This window comes from Corylus avellana, chromosome 10 (assembly GCF_965113065.1).
Source record: "Corylus avellana chromosome 10, dhCorAvel1.hap1.2, whole genome shotgun sequence".
NCBI lineage: Eukaryota > Viridiplantae > Streptophyta > Magnoliopsida > Fagales > Betulaceae > Corylus > Corylus avellana.
Window position 1 is genome coordinate 21,053,776 of NC_142499.1, and position 26,428 is coordinate 21,080,203.

General features: G+C 34.8%; 1 protein-coding gene and 1 pseudogene across 1 annotated transcript; both read right to left on the bottom strand.

The window, feature by feature from the left end:
• Nucleotides 1-3,157: 3,157 nt before the first annotated feature.
• Nucleotides 3,158-7,312, bottom strand: LOC132162470 (protein NRT1/ PTR FAMILY 5.5 pseudogene; annotated as a pseudogene).
• Nucleotides 7,313-13,024: 5,712 nt separating this feature from the next.
• On the bottom strand, nt 13,025-15,955 carry GPAT6 (glycerol-3-phosphate acyltransferase 6). Its single transcript, XM_059606400.2, has 2 exons — nt 15,271-15,955; nt 13,025-14,021 (listed from the first exon to the last, which is right to left on the bottom strand). The coding sequence occupies exons 1-2, from the start codon at nt 15,886-15,888 to the stop codon at nt 13,152-13,154; spliced, it is 1,488 nt and encodes a 495-aa protein (XP_059462383.2). The 5' UTR covers nt 15,889-15,955; the 3' UTR covers nt 13,025-13,151.
• Between the last annotated feature and the right edge of the window lie 10,473 nt (nt 15,956-26,428).

The following is a 26,428-nucleotide window of genomic DNA, read 5'->3' on the forward strand; positions in this document are numbered from 1 at the left end:
TAGATATGTTTTCACAGGCAAGTAAACATTAATTCCTACTAAATATGTTTTTTACATGTACATGTAAATATATCTCTTTACCGGATATGAAAAGTAAATATGTGTGATTACAAGTAAATATTCCTCTCTCACTCTCTCTCTCTCTCTCTCTCTGTGTTTGATTGCCCATTAATCACTATTGTTTGTTCCTTGTGCGGCTTGTGCCTATATTCCATTATTCATCTAATTTTTATGTTTGATGCTCGAAGGTTGAAACAGCATCTATGCGATAAGATTATAATTAGCATGTATGATCAAAATGGTGATGTTTTGCAAAAAATAGATGCGGGAAGGAATTGCAGGTACCTTTCACTACTTAAATACATGCATGTTTTGGTCATGTACGTAGCAATTATTTTCACGACAAGCATTATCCTTATTGATCATGAGTTTCTCGTGAAGTATTAAATGTTGTCACTCTATCGCTCAGCTTGAAGCTTGGTGGCCTCGTGCCAACCTGGGAGGCTATGTTTGGCCTAAAAGCATGCATGTTTTATGCATCTGCAAGTGGCCAGTAATAAGCATTTCTTTGTTGCCAAATGTAGTAAACAGCTAGCTGCTCCCCAAGTAATAAGCTTACTAATAAAAGCTTTCAAGCCCCTTATTTCACCAATCGGTCTCCTGTAAATAGACATTTTTTCATAGTCAACCAAATTACAAAAGCATATATATATATATATATATATATATAGGAATTGCACAAGAAAACCAAATAACCTTACACCAATCCACTTTTGGCTTCTTAGTTATCCATTCTTCTTTGTTGCGCTTATATTATTATATATGGGCATATGAAGCGAGAATATAACTAATTAACTAAAGCAATTTAAGCAAAAATGAGGAGCTATTAATTAGAAATACGTCGACAAAAATGAGAGAAATTCTGATATCTTGAAAAGCAATAAGCAAGAATCGAGAGCAATTAAGAGCGTGCAATAGAGGCCTAATAGAGACATGTTATATATTCTTTCGATTTCCTATTCATGTCACATCCATCTCTTTTTTAAATTTACTATTGGATATGTAGAATCTAAATGTGTCCTACGAATTTAATGATAGAATATTTGAACAAAATATGAATGAAGATGGCCGGATGAGAGACAAAAAAAAAAAAAAAAAAAAACATTTCTCTTAAGGATATACGAGTAAACAAATTAACAAAAACTATCAAATAATTCAATGCAAAGGACTCGGAAGATCCAAATAATTCAACACTCAAAATGAGATCTCAAGCATGTGATTTCTCAGGAACTGAAGGCTTTGGGTACGTATCCAGAATAGCTCAACCAACAAAGGCCATCAGTCCCAAGCATTGAGCTCAAGCTTAATTAATTTGAGCTTTTGAAACTTCCAGTACTTTTCAAATTTTACTCCCTAAAAATGATTTCCAAAGGGGCCAACAATTAATGAAGTATACAAACCCGAAAGGCAACTATGTTACAAAATAAACTGAGAATATAGAGAGTCTCTTTGTGACCCAAACCCAAAACAATTCCTCTAGCCACAAAATTGAAACAGCACAAAAAGAATTAGATCTTTCCCACATCTCAATTGAAACCCTCATCTAAGAAATAATTTGTAAGCAGGAATTAAGAGAAAGTAAGGCTCCGTTTACTTCGACGTAAAATGGTTTCCTTCGTAAAATATTTTCAGGAAAGTCATTTTCTTTGAAAATATTTTTCGTCAAAAACATTTTACGGCGTTTACCTTGTATATGGAAAATAATTTTTTTTTTAATATCTTTATATATATATATATATATATATTTTCCAATAAGGTCCCCGCCGGGACTTGTTCGAAACTCCGCAGGGAATTGCCTGGGACTCGCCCGGGACTTGACTGGGACCCGCCCGGGACCTGCCCAGGACGGACCCGCCCGAGACCTGACCGGGACCCGCCTGGGCAGGTCCCGGGCGGGTCCCAATCAAGTCCCGGGTGGGTCTCGGTTAGGTCTCGGGCGGGTCTTGGTTAGGTCCCGGGCGGGTCTCAGTTAGGTCCTGGGCAAGTCCCGGGCAGGTCCCGCCGGGGTTCGGGGCGGGTCCCAGGTAGGTCCTGGGCAGGTCCCGGTCAGGTCCAGTGCGGGTCCCGGGCAAGTCCCAGGCGAGTCCCGGTCATGTCCCAGGAGAGTCCCGGGTGGGTCCCGGTTAGGTCTCGGGCGGGTCCCGATTAGGTCCCGGTCAAGTCCCGGTCAGGTCCCGAGCTAGTCCCAGGCAGGTCCTGGTTAGGCCCCGGGCAAGTCCCGGGCAGGTCTCGAGCAAGTCCCGAGCAGGTCCCGGTCAGATCTCGGGCTAGTCCTGGGCAGGTCCCAGTTAGGTCCCGGGCGAGTCCCGGGCAAGTCCCGGGTAGATCCCAGTCAAGTCCCGGGAGGGTCCCGATCAGGTCCCGGGCTAGTCCCGGGCAGGTCCTAGGTGGGTCCCGGTCAAGTCCTGGGTGGGTCCTTGGCAGGTCCCGGGCGAGTCCCGGTCAGGTCCCGGACAGGTCCTGGGTGGGTCCCGGTCAAGTTCCGGGCAAATCCCGGGCAAGTCCCGGTCAATTCCCGGCAAATTCCGGGCAAGTCCCGGTCAATTCCAGGCGAGGTTCTGGGCGGGTCTTGACAAGGTACATCGATTTAAGAATTAGATGCTCATAATTGGAAAATGGTTTACGGTTTTCAAAATCGTAAACCATTTTCCGAAAATTAAAGAAGAATTTTCGGTCAAAAGGAAAATATTTTCCGTTGACCACTATTTTACGTCGAAGTAAACACCGTAAAATACGGAAATCATTTTCTGGAAACCATTTTACGTCGAAGTAAACGGAGCCTAAATCTATGGTGACTAAAATTGAGATAAATAACATTTTCGGATGTCAAATAGAAAGTCATATATCAAATGATAGGTACTGCATAATGATTTTAAAAATGTACAATAACATATTATCCTACAAACACCAAATATTAAAACCACATTGTGCTACAGGCTCTACAAGTTATAATGTTATTGCAAGTTCAAAGCATAATCAAGACCATCTAGCTAGAACATATAATATGGAAATATAAAAAGCAATCATAATTTATGATTTAAAGAAATAGAATTACTTTTCCTGTACCGAGGCCGCAACAACATTGCATATCATCATTTTAAGTTTGTGCAGATGATTGAGACTCTGGTGTTCTAATCTCTTCAATTGCCGAGTGTTGATAGTTGTACCAAATTGCCACCAAGATGGAGAAGACAAAAGTTATGAAACTCAAAACTGTCAGTGTCCAATAGTAGTTATCCAAACGACTTTTGTCCGATGTCTTCTGAAACCAACTTGGTTTAACCTTATCCACTATACAAACTAAAACGACACCACCCCAAATTCCAATTCCAAATACACTATCGCTGAAAATTTGCAAGTAGGAGCTTATTGAGTCAGGAACTTCACCGTTGAAGAAACAAGCAATGCTAAAACCAGAGATTTTATCACGGTCAACAAGAATGTTATGAGAGATTCCATCAAGGGCACCAAGAAGGAGAAACTGTGGAAGAAGCCAGAACATGCTCATTGGAATTTTCTCATTAGGTTTGTCAGTTAGCCCATGACTTTTGATCACATCTAGCCTTCTTGTCTCCACTATTGCAGCCGTCATACAACATAATATAGAAAATATCATTGCAACTATGTTTCCAACTGGAGCTGCACATTTTCTTGATCCCTTTTCAATTAATTTCTTAGTGACTGGCAAACATTAGTTCTGCAATTTTCTGAAAGATTAGCAGCAAAAAAGAAAGGGAATTTTGATCCAAATTGTTTGCTTGGTCTAAAAAAAAAGTGTCTCCGGCAGATGACACGAGACCACACATGATAAAGATCATCCACAAAGGTATCATGCGTATAAAGATTTTTGTTTCCTCTACTTCTGTTACACTGCAAAGTTTCCATCTATTTTGTTCTTGCTGCTCTAAATTTTCAATTTTGGTTGAGACTACAATGGCAGCCTTGTCAAGACACCTGCATTACAAAGTTATGTTTCAAAAATCATTGTATATATGCAATATGCCTAGCTACAACTTGATAATAAATTTTGGCCTAAATTATTAAATTGATTCTTGGGGTTTAAATTTGTATCAAAATTTGATCCATAATAAGCTAGGGTTATCTCTTTTCACATAGATCGACGGGGACACACACCAAGACAAAGGCAAAGTAATGCCACGATCTTAGAGCATTCTTATCAAGCTCTTAAAATTTCTCTTGATTTAACTTTGAAAATGTACTTTTTTTTTTATTTAACTAGCTACTTTTTAAAACTACCAAATATCAAACTCTCTAAATATTTTTCTACTTTAACTAAATATTATTTTTTATTAATAAATGTAATTGCCATGAAACTCACTCACTTTGATTCAATGTGATAGATTTACCAAAATGCCAACCCAACAACCAAAATAATATTAAAAAATAAATAGCTTTTGCATTTAGTGTCTTTATATTTGGAAAGGAGTTAAAGCAAATGTTAAGTTTAACTTTGGATAAAGAGTTTGATAAATGATTTTTTTGTGAATCTTGTTAAAATTTTAGAAAAATGTTAAATATGAAGAGCTATATATTGAGATGCTCTTATTATTACTGCAGCAACCTAACATCCCCAAAGAAGGGAGGGGGATGACCACAAGGTCAACAAGAAGCACAGTTGGTGCTGAACCAATGCAAATTCCCACTTCGCAGTAGGTCGTTAAACATTGGGTCAAAAAAAATTCTCATTTCTCATAAAACTTTAGTCTTTATAAAACGTATATTTATATTTCATCTCTCTTAAAACTTTGGGTTAATGCACTTTTGGTCTCTGAATTTTAATTATTAGTATTATTATTATAATTTTTCTATTTAATTTGGTTTCATTTTATATCATAAGTGGTACTTCTCTTATGAATAAATACAAAAATTGTACTTTTGTTCATGAAGCTAATGGAATTCCACGTTAAACTAATCAAAACCTGCCAAGTGTCATGTGTCTTAACAAAAAAATTAAAAAGCTTTTAAAATGAATAAAAACAGAAAATATTAAAATACAATAAAAAAAACTAAAACCTAAGAAAAAAAATCAATAAATAAATAAAAGACGGCTCAAGCCACCCCATTGAGCCAATGGGGGTGGCCACCGCAGGCCAAAAGGGGTGGTCGAGCCAACCCCAGCCAAGGCCCTTGGGGATAACTGGCCATTCCCATTGGCTCAAGGGAGTGGCTCGAACCACCTTGAACTTTTAAGTGTTAATTAAATAATTAAATTTACCGCTTCTTATATGTTTGAGCTTTTGAAATAAGTAGTGATTGAACATAGTATTAGAGCCAAAAATCATGAGATAAGTGGTGATTGAACATTGACTCCGTCAATTCACTCACCATTATTTAAATTAAGGGTTAAATACCAAATATCCCATGGGTTTCGTTTCTTTATTTTTTTTTCTCCTAGGGTTTGATTTTTATCACAGGAAGTCCATGTACCTGGTTTTGATAATAGACCAAATTAGTCCTTCCGTTAGTTGACTTAACGGAAGTCCACGTTGACCAATTAAATGTTGACAAGTGGTACCTAATTAATTTTTAAAAATAAAAAAATGTATTTTATTTTTTTAAAAAAAAAAGGAAAAAAAATTGGGGGTGGCTACCCAATTTTTTTTCCTTTTTCCTTTTTTATTTTTTATTTTAAAATAATAATAATAATAATTTAAGTAGGTGCCACGTGTCAACATTTAATTGGTCCACGTGAACTTCCGTTAAGTCAACTAACAGAACGACTAATTTAATCTATTATTAAAACCACATGGATCTCTAGTGATAAAAATCAAACTATGGAGGAGAAAAAATAAAGAAATGAAATTCCAAGAAAGTATTTAGTATTTAACCTTTAAATTAAATATTTTACGCTTAGGCTTTTGGGAGCTACCCTTTCTTTATTTTTTTTTAATTGGTTTTTAATATTTTATTGGAGTTAATATTTTCGGCTTTTTTTTTTTTTTTTTTTTTGGTTATGGGGCCCTAAGAACTCGAGGTTCCAACTCTTGTACCTTCTCTTCAGATTGCAAAAGAACCTATCACGAATTCGTATCTAGTATATATCTACACGTAGACATTTTTGTTAGTTATTTAAAGGAAAAATGGACAGAAAGTGTTAGATTTAAAATACCAACTCCGATCTTAAGTTGGTCAAATTAAAAAACTTTTATTTAATAAGAAAAAAAAATCAATATATATATAAGGATGTTCTGAAATATTTTCGGTTTAACAATGAGTTCAACTGATCAAGTTTCTAGGTTGAGAGACAGAACCTGAGGCCCTGGGTGTGAGGCACACATTCAGAACTATGTCGATTTTCATGGAGTTGATTAGCATCCCGTGGTAGGGGGCAAAACAGCTTAGAAGCAGAAGCTACAAAGACTCTAGAAACAGTGGTGAGAGAACTTCCCTGTGGTTCGGCATGTATGTATGAGTCCGAGCCACGCATGAACAAAAGAGTTGCCACTACCATCCCGGTTGCTGGTATTCCAAATTGGATAGACCATGGCGCCATAGATGAAAGCATAAAGCTGAGTAAACTCGTAAAGATGAAGGATATGATCAGTCCCGTGTAAAGCCATTTATATTTCTTCTGTCTTTTCCTTGCTAGATGAACTCGACCAGTTCTTGTTTTGATTGGCTTTTGTTGCTCTAGGAAACAAGTCAAGGATACCGCATGACCAGATACTCCTCTTGCTATGAAGAGCAATGATAGATAGAACAGAATGATTTGCACACCACCAATGCAATTTGACTCGTATTCCCCACAGTTGCCTGCAAATTTAGAAAGTACTGGTGGTGTTGACATGGCCAAGAAGATCATCCCCTGCAGAGTAACCAAATAATTAGCACAATGTCAAAACCTGTATGGTGCAAAAGATCAATGAGCGAAGATTTGAAAACTTACCAAGCTATAAGCATGACTGGAGAACAAAAGCATGCAATAGTTACCCATGAAAGCATCTGCAATGAAGGCCATGCCTATAGGCATTAAGGTCTCTACACCTTTACACACATTTACAATTACAGCAGCATGGGTTGTGTCAAGCCCCCAAACATCTGTTAAGTATGTCATTCTCGACCACAAGGCGTACTCCGCTAGCCTACCAGCCCATTCCAGAACTGCAACGGACCAGGAACAAAGTCCCTCATGGATAAACGGATAAAAAAACCAATAAGATCTCAGGTGGCTTAATACATCTGATAGAGCCCCTGCCAACGGTAATCTGAATGGTACCGGCGGCCCGGGCATATCCCAAAGTAAAAAATTCTTGGTTTGCCACAGCCTGATGAGCTAAAACTAGTAGAGTATTCAGAAATGTATATATGGAATCTCTTAAAATGCAATGATCATTTTGGAAGTTGAGATCCAAATTACTTCCACAGAAGCGAGGAAACGTCTGAAGCATTAGAGAGACTGCAGGTTTCTTGGAGAGAAAGCTATAGGGAAAGTGAAAAGAAGAATGGTGGAAAATGGTTCCTGCCATCCCAGAAAGAGGTGAAGAACTTTCCCTTGCCGCGTTTGCAATTTTGTTTTTCTTACAGCTTAATGAAATTTAGATCAGAATGATGCCTTAATTTCTGCTGCTTCCGGGGAAGGAGCGATTCCTTTGCCACTCAATTTCAATTCATACCCAGAAACCAAAATACTCTTAGCCTAATTCATCGAGAAAAAAAAAAAAAAAAAAAAAATCTTTTAGCCTATGCCGACATGAGTGGCGGGAAATGCCATGGAGTTTCATGAACACGCTTTTAAGACGACTTTGGTCCTGGAAAGAGGTGGAGAACCACCCCTTACCGCTTATTAATTGCTCGGAATGAGGCCTTAATTTCTGGCTTCGGGGAAGGAGGGAGGAGGGAGCAGGGCGGTTTCCTCTGCCACTTTCATAGCTAGGCAGAAATTAACCAATTCTCTTAGCCTATGCTGACATGATTGGCGGGAAGTAGTGAAGTACCTTCGAGCTTGAACACGCTTTTAACACGGCTTTGGGCCTTAATTGAGGAATCCTAAGAAGAGCTGGAAAAATGAAAGATGAAACAAAAATAGAAAATTAGAGATAATGGAAAATAAGATAGTGAATTAAGTATATATATTGACATGAATTCCAAGAGGATGAAACAATGGATTTCGGGCACAAACACGCGACTTGCAGTCAGGTGACCACGATGTGCGCATCGCATCGAAGAGAGCTTTTCAGATTATGGTCATATGCGCAGTTCTAATACTGTAGGCTCATAGCAAAAGTTCTGTTCAATTTAGTGCCATGTCAATCTATGTCAACATCATGCCACGTGGCATTTGTAAGTAAACTTATCTCAAGACTCCAAGAGTAGATAAAAGCTATTTGCATGATTTTAATATGTAAGCAAGCTTATTCATTAACAATTAATAATTTTGTTGCATGATTTGTGTAAGACATGAATACCTAATTATCATATTAATTGTATTTTTGGCAACCCCTATTATCATGTTAGATATGTTTTCACAGGCAAGTAAACATTCCTACTAAATATATTTTTTACATGTAAATATATCTCTTTACCGGATATGATAAGTAAATATGTGTGATTACAAGTAAATAGCTAGCTATATTATGATTTAAGAGCATTCTCAATGAAGGAGCCATATTTTTATGTAAAATGGCTCTTCATAACTCACTTTTATCTAGTTTAGCTAAGCTATTTTTAAATGTCTCTACATCCGATTAGCTATATTTCTATCTATTCTATTAAAATATTTTTAAAAGTAAGAAAAGTTTTGGGAAGAAGAGAACATGTGAGAGGAAAACTGGAAAAAAAATTTGAGAAAAAGAGAACATGCAGAGAAAAAGTAGGAAAAGATTTGGGAAAAAGAGAAAATAGGTGAGAGAAATAATGAAAAATAAAATAGCTCCCTTAAAAAGTGCTGCTACATTTAGCTTTTCTTTTAGCTCTTCCAATCAAATATCTATTTTACATTTTCTTTTGGCTAATCCAATGTAGGAGGTTTTTTAAACATTTGAAGAACTATTTTAGATAAAAGTAGCATTTGGTTCTTCCATTGGGAATGCTCTAAGTAAGCATTATTGAAATAAGAGACTAAACAAAATAAGATTCTATTTTTGGGTGCATCGGTTGGTATCTCCACTAACGTCAACATAATCAGGCTTGTGCACCCTCCACGACATCAACGTATATAGTTGTGGTTATGTGACCTAAGCATAGTTACGGCCCTTACGGGACCCATGATATCAGCATAGTATTCAAAGATTGGGCAAGGATGTGTTTTGAGCTAGTTCAGTATTACAAGTTGTGCAAGTAAATGGTATGAGATATGTAAATATGATAGTTGGGATTGTTTGCGTAAATTTCAAAAAAAAAAAAATTATGCTGCGGAATAAAACATAATCTTCAAGACCTTTTACCATCATGAGAAACATGTTTAGATTCAATAACAAACACATAAGTTTAGCCTCTTCTAGGCAATGAGGAGCAGGAGTTCTCAAGTTTGTTAGAACTTCAAGTACTTAATCGCGTATGAGTTAATACTAGTATGAGTTAATACTCATCTCATCTTCATCGCGTTCTTTGTGGACTTGATGTTCTTCGTTGTGTTCATAAAGAACTTCTTGATAACTTGAAAGTTCACCAAGAACTTTAAGACGTTCAAACAGTTGAAGAAAAAGTTATTCCATTAGATCTTCTCTTTGATGATTGAATATGACTGTAAGTGTGGGCTCACAAAGTTTTTTTAAAAAACTAGAAAAAACCATAAGCAAAACTTAGAGAGAGAATTTCTTCCTAGTGGCCGTGTATTCACTCTATATATGGAGAGTAGATCGGAGTGTGTTTTTGTTTTCACAAAATCGCAAGTTGTTGAATTGGTTGTGCGCTTTGCTTTTCAATTGCACCTCTATTTATAATACTGGAATCACAGGTCTATTTTTACAACCTATGAACCTTTGGTCCTTTTTCACGCTAAAATATAAATATGATTTGTCTTAGTTTTTATATTAAAAAAATAAAAAATAAAAATCTAAGAGTTGATTGAGAGTGCCTTAGAAAAGTTAGATAAAAAAGTGATGTATAATTAAAACACATAATTTTTACATAAATTTTTATGTGAAAATACATTTTTAATTTGTCTAGACTAGCTAGAACTGGCCCATGATTTTTCTTTTGACTCGGTAATTTAACTCAACACACTGCAAAATTAAAACCCACCATCTCACACCTACTATCTTGCAGTTAAAAGAGAATTATGAGTGTCAATTGATCAACAAGCCATTGACTAGTGTAGCATATATATGATTATTTAACATTTATGATCGTACTATATAATGTCAAGCATAGCCTATTTATTTGCAAACCCTAGTTGTGCACTCCCTTTGTTAGGGTGTATAACTTTCATAACAAGTCTTTTATAAATTGATCATGCGCCGAGTCTATGACACCTATTTTGTCAACTATTACGTTAAACATAAAACTCACTCGAAATAGCTAAACATGAGGACAATGGTATACTTATTATTTTTACAAACTGATGTAACAATTTACCTTTCACTTATTTTCATAAAATTTTGACTATTACAGGGTGTTTATAAAAGAATTACAGTAAAAGTTGTAGTACCAAAATATCTTCCCTAAATGCATTAGAGTCATAGACAGATATTATAATTTAGACAATTAATATGATAGAATGAAGCCGACCTATCCAAACGCCTACTTGTTTGAAATTATAGTAATCCTAGTCCGATTTGTGCTTGTCTTGTTGGGGCTGAGGTGAGGATATTAAATAGGGACTCATGGGCGTGTAGAATGGGAGGCAAGACAGGAACCAATGAGCGTTTAATTAAGGTTCTCTCTACCTTGCAATTTGGGTACAACTTTATTGCAGTTGAGAAGCCTCCAAATTAATAACATCCACAATATGTTGCTTCATTCAACCTTTAGGTTCCCATGTATGGCCACATTGATAAGAGTTGCCGCACCATTCACCAAAAAGAACAAAAAAAATATAATAAGGCCACAATTTTTCTCGGTGTTTTCCTGGTTATATATGTTGATATTGTTTTCAAAATAAATATGTATTGGTGGGGTAAGGTTTTTTTTTTTTTTTTTTTTTAATAATATCCATGTAAGATTAAAAGAATACGAGGAAAAAGAATTGTAAAAAAAAAAAAAAAAATTAAAGGTAAAATTCTTGGATCGCATGATAAGAGGTGGACAATTTTACTCTACGGATGCCAAAAACTATTTTAATTTAATCTATTAAATTCACATCTATTAGGGATTTTCAAACATATTTTAAATAATACATGAAAAACAAATTATATGCTCGTTTAATTTTATAAAAATTACACGTCTTTTTCTCATGTGATCTTTAAGGGGCACCTCAATTTGTTGAGGACCACGCCTTATGAAGCGGTGGTCATTAGTTTGAATCTCTCTCCCCCCTTTTATGTGAATATATTAAAAAAAAAAAAAAAAATTGAAACTCTTACATTATAAGTGAGGCTCAAAAGTATGAATTTAATAATTTTACTAATAAATGAACAAATTTAATAGATTATATTGAAAGAATTTTTTTTTTTAGAGTAAAACTTGGTCAACTACGTACAACTATTAATGCCAATTTATGTAGCCGTAAAATTTGAAATTATGTACAGTGAATAAATGTGGATAACATTTAACATTACAGTCTGTCTTTTCTTCCTTGTAATTTTTATTTTTATTTTTCCTTAAATCTTATTTGGGTTGGATTGGGTTGGGTTGGGGGTGTTGGGCCGTTGGCATTAATATATATTAGCTTTTGATATCCATATATAATAGAAAAGGCCTGATGGAGTTGACATGAGGCAGACCTTAAATCCAGCTGGCGTCATTTAAAAGGAAAGAGCTTGCTTCTGGCTTCTGGCTTCTGGTCCCCCAACTGCTCCAGCTCATCAAAATAATGGACCACTTTAACTGGCTCATCCATTCAAGTTGATGATTTATTCCTACCCCACAAATACAGTTAGTAGAACGCCATGCAATTATGAACCCCCAAAGTTGGCACGTCCTCCACGTTATTGCTATTCTATATACGGTTTTCTTAATGGTGACTTTTTTTTCTTTTTTTTTTCTTTTTCAAATTAGGTCATAAATTTAAACATATATTGTATGTCTATTGTCATTTACCTCTTATTTCAATTAAATATTTAACATATATGAGAGAGAACAGGATTTTCTCCGATTCAAATGAACTGAAAAGTATCGAGTTATAAGTTACAATAGAAGGATATTTCTGTTTTTTTTTTTTTTTTTTCCCTTTTTGAGAGAACAAAAATACTTCTCCACTAAAACTAGTAACTAAATACTCTCCAGTTCATTTTAACTGGATATATAAGTAATTAAAATTTATTATTTTACGTCAACTTAATTTTTTTTTAAAATAAATAATTTAATATAGTATTACCAGTTCAAACTCTAAGTTAATAATTTATCCGGCAGCTCTGACAATAGCTAGCATTGCTCTTTGCAGTTTATGTACGTGCAGCTGCATGTGGCCTAAATAAAGGCAGTCCGTCCCACAAGAGACAACAAGAACGTGGCTTTTAGACCCAACCAAACCTTTCCAAGAGACAACAATAGGCAAAGTAAGTAGATAGGGCAAATTATATATGGGATAGAAAGGCACAGCAGTTATGATATGCATGCAACTAAAAAAAAGACGCCATAAATGCCACAATTACACCATGCACCTAATTTTCCCACAGGTGGCACAGCTGCAACCATCACCACTACTAATGTATCCTGAAATGAAATGTATTTTAAGAAAACAAACATTGTGGGGAACAAGATGTAGTGGATATGATGGGTATACGTACCTAATTAACCCAATTAATTAGTTAAGTTACACTAATTAGATATAATTTTTTTTGTATACATCAAAGGTGAAAATATACGTAACATAACTGTTATTTTAATTTGCAAACAGCTAGCATGACAATAATCAATCTTTTATTGTTGTGGTAAAACGTTTTTCTAATATGGGAAGACAATACAGACAAATGATGGATTAATTGGAATATGCTTTTTTTAATTTAATTATCCCCGGCCTGTCGTCTTAGCTAGGCCTTTTCCTTCTTGGATGGAACACGACCGTCGGTTCCTGCGAGCGTCGCATACTTGTCCTTCCTAGTCAAAGAAGTGCACTCAAATCCCAACGTCCCAGCCAGCACCCTTTGAATATAATTCGCAACCTCAATCGCCGATTTCCCACCTTTGCATGTGAGCTCCGTGGGAAGTTGATTCAAGAAGGTCACCTCGTAGGTCGGCATGGGATTCATGAACACAAAATAAGGGTCCAACAATTTAAACCCACGTACGGATGTTCCGTAAAACACCGTTTGTTTTGTGTTAATCGCAACGGGAACAATCCTGTCGGTGAGCTCAGCGAAAAGAGCACTAAATCGTAAGAGAAAAGGCTCTCGACAAGTTGTTCCCTCGGGACAAATCACAAGGTCTCCATCTTCAAGCAAGCTCTTAATATGAGCTGCATCTTTCTCTCTCTCCCTCGTTAATGCCACGGTCTTGATCGGTGAAATCATCTCGCTAAATTTGCTTATACTATACGTGACGCAGCTGACTTTTCTTCCTAGGGCAACGGAGACGATAACGGGATCTAAAACTGTACGGTGGTTGCAAATAAAGAGCACTCCCTTCTGGCCTCTCCTTGGTGCTGGTGGAGGGGTGCCCTTAACAATAAGTTTAATGCCTTGGATCTTATAAACTTGTCTCACAATTGGCTCCGGCAAAGGGATGTTGATGTAGACTCTGAGGATGGAGAGGACAATGCCGATTGGCATCCATAGGAAGGTCAAGACGGCAACCAGAGGTGTTGGCCTCTGAACTAAACGGCCTTCGTGAAATATAATTGGGCTTAATAGCTTGTTGCTAGGAAGTGCCTCGCATTTGGTTCTTGGCACCATGTAACCTTCCTGCATTTAATTAAAAAAAAAGGTAAAAAATTATGAGATTGTGATAGATCGAGTGAAAGTATGTAACTTCGTACCAACTGATGTGACATGTTTTAAATAATTAACAAGAAATTTTTTGACTTTTTGCTACCCTTAATAATTGTCCACCATATAACAAACTTGATTTGTAGATTGAAATAAAATTACGTGACTACCATACATACGAGAGAACGTGACAGTAAAAATAACTTTTAATTATATTCTAGAGTCATATAACAATTTACTAAATAATATTACTCTATTAACTTAACTTGCCTACTAAAGGAAGCCCTACTAGATGATATATGGTAGGTTGTCATATTCTTTCTCTAAGGGTTCACTTGGGCTCAAGAATTATATATAGGGTAGAGGTATGGAAAAAAGATTTTGCCATGGATAGAAACCGACCAAAACTGGATGCATGTGCACCAAATTTGGTTTATAAGTAGCGTATTATTTAAGGAACACGATAAAGCAACTCTGAGCATGACCCAATTGAGTGATTGACAGTGAAGAAAAGAGAGTTTGCTAGGAGTCACAAGGATTATGCTTAATGAATTAATGATGAGATATTGAGATGCCTCTATAGCACAGGATGTTAATTATTGTTTCATATTTCTTCCATGAGCTAGGCGCATGAAATAAGACTTGGATTGAATAAAGAGAGTGGGTTGGGCATGAGGAACTTATGGTGTGTGTCAGTTCGATCTCCTTTAATAATGTGAAATAAATGTTCTTTGTACTTCACAAATCACGAATTAAGATGGAACCGGAAGGCATCGATCGGTAAAAAAGTGCTCAAAATAGAATCCGTGTAGATCATTGAAACGTGAATTCTACCCAGGTGGACCACTTGAAATTTATTGCCGATAAAAGTTTCCAGGAAAGTTAGAAAATGTCAAATACGTTCATGGACAAAGCATTATTGCCATAGACGCTGTCACCCTACATGTAATAAATCTAGAGATATGATCGGTCGAGTGTGATAATTGTACTATATATATATATATATATATATATATATATATATATATATACATCTTTTTTGAGCTAAGAAACAGCTAATAGGGTACGTAAAATATTAAATAAATAATCGCTTTCATAACAAAGAAAAAAAGGAAGTGCTAACTAAGAAATGATGGAAAGATAAATAAAACTATTAAATTCATTTGCTAGCTAGCAGAAGTCGTGAATTCGTGAGATGAGTGGTGATTTAACAGAGAGAACAAACCTTGCAAAGCGACATGAAATCATGGTCGGTTTCTCGATCTCCTAGGCCGACATCTGGCAAGTTTGTGCCAAATTCCTTTTCGATGGCTGCTTTTTTGTGATCACCAACAAGAACACCTGGTATCTTAGCGAACCCAGTTGCCCTCCCAGATTTTGTTACTTCCAACTCGGTCCCAATCACCTTGTCAGCACCTAAAAACGTTTTCGCAAACGGTTCCACCATGATTCTGGGGCTGGCGGTAATTATGTATCTTTTGCCAAACGAATTGAACACTCTCCAGGCCTCCGGGTGCACGTCCTCAGCGTAAAACTTGGGCAGCACAGACCGCGACACGAGCGCAATGTCTCTGACTTTCAACCCAGCCACAGCAATAAAGATGAAGCTTTGGATTGCTGCAGCCTCCGAAACGAACAAGTACGTGAAGTATACGAATGGAACCGACGCCAAAAGGAGTAGCGCCCTCGGAAGGCTGCCGGCTTCGAGAGCAACAAGCATGTAGTAAGGGAAAGCACTCGACGACACGAGCAGTGTGCCGTCAAGGTCGGACGCCACCGTCTGGTTTGACCGGTCGTCGGAGCTGCATTTTGAGATAGGTTCGAAGCGGCGGTGAGCCCCCATGAGAATATATTGTTGTGGTGGTGGTGGTGGGAAGTGAATGAAGAACAGTTAAGTAATGAATAGAGAGGAGAGGGGGAGGGGGGTTTTTAAAAGGATCATATATGGGGTGGGGGGAGATAGGTGAGTAGATGATGACCATGACGTTGGATTTATTAGCATGAAAAATAATATTATGTGGTTGAGACAAAGAGAGATCAAAGACTTTTCAAAGAGGGGTTATTTTTGATTGGAAGAAGAAGGTGGCCAATTTTGACGTACGTACGTGGCTAGACGTAGAAATTAGGGCAGTTGTGAGGAAGGCCACGAGTGGTTGCAAGTCCATCCTACCACCAACATTACATTCAATTAGCCTACTTTTTAGTTTTTAGGCGCCGGCCGCCGATGCCGCTCATTAAAGATCGGCTCGACTCCTTTCTACACTGGCTACAGTTTATATATATATAATCCTTTACTTATGTTCTGTTTAATTTGTGTGATATATATATATATATATATATATAGAGAGAGAGAGAGAGAGAGAGAGAGAAACTAGAGACCCACAGCCGAAAACTGGTGACCCAAGGTCGTGGGTTTATTTTATTTTATTATTATTTTATTTTTTGAATTTGTTATGCATGGTGTTTGTCTTTTGGAGAATTTTAAGATATTTTTGACTTTTTCAAGAAAAAAAAAAAAAAAAACACATTGTCTCAGTTGAAAGTACAAAAAAAACATTACAAATTGGCTGAGTCTGATAGTTCGAAATGTATATGTACGTAAGCACGGTTACATTAGCTTAATAAAATAGAGTGTAGACGTGTAGTAAATAACATGTACATGCGTGAGAGAAACATTTTTTATACTTTTACTCCAAATTTATAGTTATTTCCATCGGTTAAAAACGATCTTACCAATCAACATAAAATTTAGAAATTCCGTTTTGTCTTTTTCGCTCTTCATGAGTTCATCGCTAGCTACCATCACCATCAGGGGTCTGCATAACGTACAGAAGAAACTATTACTCTGCATTGATGTGAGAAAACAAAAAAAGTTTTGCACTATTTAACCGCTCATGGTTTAAACTTTAAATGCTGGTCGATCATGATGACAATTTTCGAGCTACAATTTTTTCTGGACAATTAAAGGATCTTGAAATTAATAGGGTATATTACTCTTTTTTTTTTTTTTTTTTTCAAATAAAAACATAAGTGAGAGTCACTCTTAGTAGAGATAGGTATGAAATCTTCTAATCACCTAAAGACTTCTAATACTACTAGTGATAGACTCCAATTAATAGATAATAAGTAAATAACAAAGTATTACTAACCGTACACTCTAACCAATAGATAATAAGTAAATAACAAAGTATTACTAACCGTACACTCTAACCAATGGAGAATAACTAAACAATAAAGACACTATTTATCAGCTAGGGAAACTCACCGCCACCATGTTTGGTATGTAATAGTAGAACACAACTACTGTTTATCTTGGTCCTTGGACTTTGCCTTGCCCCCATGTAGGTAACATCTTCTAATCACCTAAAGACTTCTAATACCACTAACGATAGATTCCAACCAATATATAATAATTAAATGGGTTAAATACTCTAAATTTGTTTGGGTTTTTCAACTTTATTTTTTTTTCTTCTGGAGTTTTATTTTTATTACAGGAGGTCCTTGTGGTTTTGATAATAATAATTAAATGAGTTAAATACTCTAAATTCTCTTGGGTTTTTCAACTTTATTTTTTTTCTTCTGGAGTTTTATTTTTATCACAGGAGGTCCCTATGATTTTAATAATAGACCAAGTTAGTCATCCGTCAGTTGACCGTTAGTTGACTTAACTGAATGCCACGTGGACCAATCACATATTGACACGTGGCATTTACTTAATTTTTAAAAAAAAAAATTAAAAAAATGTATTTTCTAAAAAAATAAAATATAAAATAAAAAAAGATTGGGGGTGGCCGAAACCACCCCCAGTGGGTACCGGGGGAGGCTTGGCCACCCCCATGGAGCTTAGGGGGTGGCCGAGCCACCCCCAGTGGGTACTGGGGGTGGTTTTGGCCACCCCCTTGGCGCCCAGGGGCTGGCTCAGCCACCCCCATCCAGCCAGATGGGGGTGGCCTGGCCACCCCCAATCCTTTATTTATTTATTTATTTATTTATTTATTTTTAGAAAATACTTTTTTTTTTTTTAATTTTTAAAAAAAAAAAATTTAAGTAAGTGCCACGTGTCAACGTGTGATTGGTCCACGTGAAATTCCGTTAAGTCAACTGATGGAGAACTAACTTGGTCTATTATCAAAACCACAGGGACCTCCTATGATAAAAATGAAATCCTAGGGGGGAAAAAATAAAGTTGTGAAACACCAGGGACTAATTTAGTATTTAACCCTAATTAAATAACAAAGTATTACTAACTATACACTCTAGCCAATAGATATCAGCTAGCGAAACTCACTGCCATATTTGGTATGTGATAAGTGCCAAATATTTTATATTTGGACCCTTTTATTTACATTAGTTAATCATTTAGTTGTGTCGTTATTTAATGTTTTGTATTAATTTAATGTTTTTAGTATTTTGTAGATCATTGAAGAAAAACTACATCTTTAAAGGAAAAAATGCAAAGTTTGAAAGAAAGCATACATTGAAAAGACCTAGATGATGTGGTTAAATTTAACCAAATCCAAGAAAAGGTTAAATCAGATTAAAGTTTAGATTGGATTAAAGTTCAGATTGGATAAAATTTCAGATTTGATTCAAATTCAAATTCTGCACACGTCTCAGTATTTTGACCATAACTTTTTACTTAAATATCAGATTGAAGTGATTCAAGCGGCATTAGAAAGCTAACTCAAAATAATACAGTTCATTATGAAATAATATATTTTCCTAATTTGGATGGTTACTATGCCAAAATCGCCCCGCAATAAAAGAACATAAATCTGAACGAATCTTATTCCGATTTTAGACTTCTATTTTGACTGGGAGACAGACCTCCAATTATTTAGTTTTAATAGGGTTTCTAAGACTTCCCTAAGCCTATAAATAGACTTCTTTGCATTCAAGAAAAGATATAGAATTCCAGAGAGCAAAATTCTACAGTTTTTCTCTTTTTAGTTTGGGTTTTCTTTAGATTTAAGTTTTATTTTTATGTGGAGTTAAATTCCCAACTAAGGTTGGGGATGAAGCCTCACCGATGAAAAACATTAATACTTTCATGTAAGTCTTTATTTATCTGATTTTATTGGGTTTAATATTTCAATTGTTTTGCTTCTTTTCAATGTGTGGAATAATTCTTGGATATCTTTTGTGATGCAATGATACACTTGATAATTTAAGATAATTTCACATAATTGATTGCTTGATTTTATTTGCCTAAGTGATTGAATATCCCTTGTGATTTGTTCTACGAATACATTTGGTTTGATGATTTAATTGATATTGGATTCCTCTTATGATTTGTGCAATGAATGGATACATGGGATGTCTTTGATTAATTGTTTGAAGCATAGTAAAACATATATAAGATTTTAATTGTTAGAACTTTAGATTATTGATAAACATGGAAGTATGTTGTTATGATTCGGTGGGTGTGAATTCCTAAACCTTATTATTTTATCTCTTAGTTTATTTTAATTAGTTTATGTTTGTCTTTTAATTTTTAAAACCAAAATTTAAAACCTTTTTGGAACTAGGTTAAGGTAAAATTAGTTTAGATATAAATTGTTGTTTCAAAAATATAATTCTCTATGGGTTCAACCTCACACTTGTAATCCATTAAACTACAATCGATTCGTGTACTTACGAATTAAATAAATTTGCACAACAGTATGTATTAGTACAACACAACTATTGTCTATCTTGGTCCTTAGACTTTGCCTTGCCCCCTTGTAGGTAACACCTTCTAATCGCCTAAAGACTTCTAATACTACTAACGATGGATTCCAACCAATAGATAATAACTAAATAACAAAGTATTACTAACCATACACTCTAGCCAATAGATAATAACTAAACAAATAAAGACACTATTTATCAGCTAGCGAAACTCATCGCCATGTTTGGTACGTAATATATAGTGATAAACGCCGAATGTTGCACATTCAAGCCTCTTAATTTACATATGTTAATTTCTAAGCATTGTTATTTGTTTGATTTTTTTTTTGTTTTTGTGTTTCAGGTCTCATTTGACAAACCATTGGAAAATGGGCTTAAAAGATCAAGAAGCTGAGTATTCTAGACTTGGGATCGAGCGCAACACTCCTGGGATCGAGCGCACCTGCACTCGAGCGTCTGCGACCAAGGATTGAGCGCATACCTGCGCTCGCGCGCACACCAGCTAGGCTCGAGCGCACCAAATCTTGGATCGAGCGCACACGAGCGTATAGTGCACGGCAATAATTCCTCTCCAGCATGGACTTGGATTTCAATCTCCCAATTGGACTAGGAGACTGACCTCCTATTTTATGAGGATTTCTAGGGTTTTAGGGTTTTCCAATTCCCTATAAATAAGGTTCTAAACATTGTAAACAAACACACCGCTTCTAGAGCAAAAGAAATTCAGTAAAATAGTCTGTGGAGCTTAGGAGATCATGAGCAGCTAAACCCAATTGTGGAGTATTGATGTAGCCCTTTCCAAGTACAATGGTTTGATTGTATTTAATTTATAGTCTTTCAATTTATGCATGTTGATTATATAACTCTGAGGATTGTTACAATTGATTTCTGTTCTTCATATTAAATGCAGTTGTTCTTTAAATTCCAATTCAATATTAGTAAAATTCTTATCTTGTCTTAGAAATTATTTTACTATTATTGAACTCAAATCATTCTTATTTTCTGTGATTATAAGAATGATGGTTATATAATGGTTCTTAATTGGCATGCAATCAATAGGGTTAGATAGGCCATGCCTAAGGAAGACGGATCGTACTACACCCTAGTTTAGTGTAATTTAGGTAGACGGTCCGTGCCAACTGAAGATGGGTTATGTTATTCCGTTGATTGTATGAAATTATTTTTATATGTTTTATTATTAAATTATAACATGAATAGAATGAAGTGCTAGAATTAAATATGGTTAACCATTGATGTGAGAATTGTGGTGAAGTCAATACCCTACTCTCTCTCTCTCATACATTTACTTCTTTTATTTCCGTTTATTTTATGCACTTCAAATTCACACAAATAAATCATTATCTTTTAATTAAGTTGATTTTAATCTTTTAAATTCTGATAATTAAACCTCTGCAGTCCTTGAGGTTCAACACCCTCAATATAGCCCTATCCTACAGGATTCGTTCTATTACGAGTGGTAATTTTTATAATTGATATTTTTTGTCACAAAAATATCACATCAATCATATAGTAGAACACAACTATTATCTATCTTGGTCCTTATACTTTGCCTTGCCCCCATGTAGGTAACATGAGGGCAAATAGAAACATATTGAAAGACAACTCTTAGGGTTATATATGACATCTTCTAATCCTTTAAAGACTTCTAATACTACTCACAATAGACTCCAACCAACCGATAATAACTAAATAACAAAGCATTACTAACCATATGTTCTAACCAATCGATAATAACTAAACAATAAAGGTAGTATTTATCCACTGGCGAAACTCGCCGCCATGTTTGGTATGTATAACATTAGAACACAACTACAGTCTGTCTTTGTTCTTATACGCATAACATCTTCTAATTCCCTTAAGACTTCTAATACTACTAACGATAGACTCCAACCAACGGATAATAAATAAATAACAAAGTACTACTAACCATATGCATAGACTCATTTCCTAGAGGTAGTTTAATCGGCTGGGAATCATACCTCATAAAGCGAAAATTACTAGTTCGAATCTCCTCTCTTTATTCCTTTGTGCAGACATATAAAAAAAAAAAACCATAGACTCTTAACCAATAGATAATAACTAAATTAATAGAGTAATGTTACACCTACTCCTATTTTTTTTAGACTCATTTTCTCATATTCATAAGTGACTTTTAAAACCATAATTAATTGAATATGAGACTAAGTGTTGCATTATTTTTTTTAGCGCTTTTTCCTGTTTTTAGATAAGTAAGCAAGTCCTTGAGATGTTGCAAATGTAGGCAAATCTTTAATTTACGAGTTGGTGATTTTCCTGAGCCTTCAATTCTGTGGGCTTGGAGTCATCATGACATGAGATGCGTTCGATCCATTACTAAAATCAGGTTAAGTACGTACAATAACTTCATCAATGCTACGCCGTTTGGCCTTCCCAAACATCTCATTCTCTCATAAATATTTCATCAACTTTTTCGTATAATATCGCAAATTGTCATCTTAATCTGTAACAAAATATGTATTATAATTATTTCTCAAACTTTGTCGCATATTTGGTTGCGTGTGTCACACATGGCTTGCATATATACGAGCCATACAGCTTGAGCCAAAGTGAAGCTTCGAGGCTTGGGTCGTTGAGCCTATTTTTACTTGACTTGTATTGAATGCAAGCTAACTACCTTGGCGATTTATTTCTAGAGCTGTAAAGTTCCATTCACCTTGCCTTTTAGACTAAACTGACTAACAATTAAAATTTCCTTTCTCTTATTACCAAAAAAATAAAAAAATAAAAAATTCCTTTCTCTAAGTTTTTTTTGTTAATAATCTATATCCGAAAGTCTTAATGATTTTTATTATTTATTATTTTTATTTTTTGTGGTTGGAAAGACTTTATGATCGATCTGATTCACTTCTTGCAAAAGTTTCCAACGGTAGATATATCAAAATCAACCAACTGGTATTTCTCACCAAGAAAGGGTTAACTTGAAAGAAAATCAATTCTTTTAGAAGTTATAAATTGATTACTAGTTGTGGATTTTGTTGTTGAGGTTAGGAACTCGTTGCCCCTCCAGATGGACACATTAATTAGCTGCCGCCAACAACTCCTATACGGGCTCGATGGTTCATATTTTTTAATAGTTCTTTTAGATTTTTCAATAATACCCTGTCCCCCTATGTAATAAGAGCATACTAGCTAGTGATTTATTGTCAGAGTATAGGTATTTTGTTAAATCTCAATTTTGTTAAAGTTTAAATTAAAAGGAAGATATAAATTTAATTAAATGCTTCAATACAATCTTTTTTTATGTGATATAAATATTTTTTTAATAGATGAGACCCAACACGCTATAATACCTTAGCTCTCTTATTTCATTCTATTTTTCGAATTTGTTTGTTTCCAAGGGAAAAGCAGATCATCTAGGACAAATTCATTAAGGAGGTCCAATTCCGATATAAAGATGCATGGTGACAGTAGCAGTAGCTAGTACTGTTAATCTCCTTCCAAAAATCAAACGCTAGCTCAAATTGGTGTATTTGGCAAAGAAGTGGACCGGACCGGACTCAAATACTCAAAAAATTTCTCTCAAAATCAACCATAATATTTTTACTTTTTATATCACATAAATCACTTTTTATTACTATTCAAATAAAAAAGTCACTACAAAAATTTTATTTTATTTTTCACTTTTTTATACAAAACATTCTTACTTTTTTTTTCTCACATCAATCAAATCTATTATAGTTCCAGTCCACTTCCTTTTTCAAGCCCTTTGCCAAACACATCCAATATATAACACATGCCAACTGAATCTAATCAGTGTGTCTGCCGGCTTCTCTTCAGGTTGATCATTAAGTTCTATAGCATCTGAGGTTGCAACGAGAACATGATTAATTTGTCTTTTGTTTGGAACCGGATCCTCTCCAGTCCATTTTGGACTGGAGAGTGTTTAGTTAATGGCTAAGATCCTGGGTCCCATTAACATAAATAATAATAAAATGACAGAGTTTTCCTCCAAACTAGGTTAAAGGAACTTCCTTCAATCAAGTCTATAAAAATGACAGGTTTCTTTTTCATTTTTTAATAACATGTAAGATGCACATGAGTTTTTTTTTTTTTTTTTTTTTTTGATTTGGCCCTTGTGGGTGGCCGATCCACCCCTAAGGGCCATGGGGGTGGCGAAAAGGGCCGGTCTAGGGTGGCCGAAGCCACCCCCAAGCCCAACTAGGGTGGCCGGCCACCCCATAGTTTTTTATTATTTTCTTTTAATTTTTTATTATTATTTTTTAAATATAAATAATATTTTATTCTTATTTATATTAATGAGACAGATGTTCCATTTATGGCCTCATGATCTCTCTAGAGAGATCTTAGCCATTAACTAGATACTATTCAGTCCAAAATGGATTAGAGAGGATCTTGTTCCCTTTTGTTTAGGGTTTTGATTAGAGCCAAATAAATTGGCTCACTTTAGTCACTTGTGTTCCAAGAAACATCTGGATTTTATTTTTTCTTCAAAAGTTAGCGTTTCTTTAAAAGTGAAGAAGTTTTTTCGGAGGATAATTATTTTTTGCTTTTTGGATAACATGACATGCATATTTTTAATAGGTGACACTTTTCAAACTGTTCAATGTAAGGAATGACATACATTCACGTAATTTTAGAATCTAAAAATTTTATAGAAGTGTAGGAGATTACATGACACAATATGGTAAATTAAGCATCGTCCTAATTCTGTCGTGTAAAACATTGTAATATATATATGTTCTAATTTAAACTCCATTAGCATTAATGGCTTAGGGGGAAAAAAAAAAAAAAAAAACTCTATGAGAAATTAGCAAAAGTTCTGAAAGATTTGAAATATTATTTACCATATCTATTTGAAATCATGTAACTAAAAGTTTTAATTAATACAAATTGATAGTTCTCTCTTCGTCTTATCAAAAATATTATATTAGTTTAGACAAATTCATATCATCTTAATGCTTTTTATATTTTGTATCTTCATTTTAATAATCGATCTGTGCACGAGCATGCAGCTAATTAGTGTACATTTCAATCAATTCTTTTATACATATATGCATAATGATAAAGACACATGATGCAGTTAATCGCACAATAGGACTCGCCCAAATTGCCAATGGACACCTGCAAGTAGCTAGGGACAAAATAAAAAATTGAACTTTAGGGGTTCTTCTTCTTCTTCTTATTATTTAGAAGATCAAGGGTCATCATAATGAAATTTAAAAAATGACACTAAATATGCTCTTTTTTTGTGTGCAGTCCATCCATTGTTTTACGTAAAAACAATTGGATTCTTGTCGAAGGTTGTCGATGAGAGAGCTTTCCAATACTTAAGTCAACAAAGATAAATGATGAAAATTGCTATGAGAATGAGTGGTTCGGGGGATATATTTTATTTTTCATTTTTAAAAGTGTTATGATATGATATAAATATGAAATATGCTTTTGTATTTTTATGAGTGTTTTGTGTTTGTATTTTTTGTTAATATTTTTGCTTTAAGAAGAGAAAATAAAAGATAAAAAATAAAAAATAAAAATTATAGATCAGAGTATTTGTAGAGAGAGGAGTTATTGTAAGAATTCAATATATATTAAATGCTAATTAACAATAACATTAGCAGCGGAAATAGTTTAATACATATATGTATCTCCGGTCATTGCTTTGCCCAAGTAGCTTGAAGAACAGCAACCAAACTAAAAACTAAACAATTATTGAGAGATTCTTCTGACCTATACCTACCAGTGAGTGCCGATTGATGGAATACACAAGCATTATTTATAGGTAGGTCAGGGGACCCTCAATTAGAACTGTTACCTTAATTATTCCTCCCATCAAGGAATAAAAATCAAATCAATACAGCTAATTGATTCCACAAAAATAAAATCTTTAATGAAATCAAATATTTGTTCCACAAGAATTAAATCAGTGATTTAATTCAGAATATTTGATTGAAATCAAATACTTGTTCCACAAAAATTAAATCAGTAATTTAATTCAGAATATTTGATTTACACAATAAACTTTAATTGAAATAAATTATTGAACACCGTAATTTTATAATTACAATAATATATGTGACATAAGGGACATACTTTAAATGAAATTTCTTACAGCTATGCGATCGTACTTCAAATGGTTTCACCCCGGCCCTCTCCTTATATGGAGCATCTGCTAACAAGATGAAAAAAAATGTTCAAACTAAGGTTACATTTGATACTTCAGAATACTAATTATTTATAATTAAGAATAAATATTAGGAGGAATACATGAGAAACTGAAATAAAATGACAATTCATATTTATTTGTTTGGTGACAATATAAGAATGAACAAATTTTTAAAATAAAATAAAATCATATTTGAACCAATTTTTTCTAAAAATACATTTACTTATAAGAAAAATCTCAAAAAAACCATTCTCTCTCTTTTTTTTTTTTTTTCCTGTGCCAAAAAAAAAAAAAAAAATACCCAATTCATATTCGTCATTTTCCTCATAGGTGGCTAGTGACAACAAAGGGTTGCCAAAGATTGCAGTTGATGACATTGGTAGACATTGGTGAAGGGTTGTCGGAGACGGTGGCTGGTAACAATAAAGGGCCACCAAAGACAGTTGTAAAGCAATCCCAGTAACAACAGATGACCCCCGAATATGGTTATCAATTATAGGTTGGGGCAAACAACTGTTGGCAGTGGCTA

What these genes read in the sequence shown, in the direction of transcription:
- GPAT6 (XM_059606400.2), bottom strand. Translation starts at nt 15,888, where the DNA reads ATGGGGGCTCACCGCCGCTTCGAACCTATCTCAAAATGCAGCTCCGAC. An exon ending in ATTTCATGTCGCTTTGCAAG is followed by an intron (nt 14,022 to 15,270) that starts GTTTGTTCTCTC and finishes AATTAAATGCAG; the next exon opens with GAAGGTTACATGGTGCCAAG.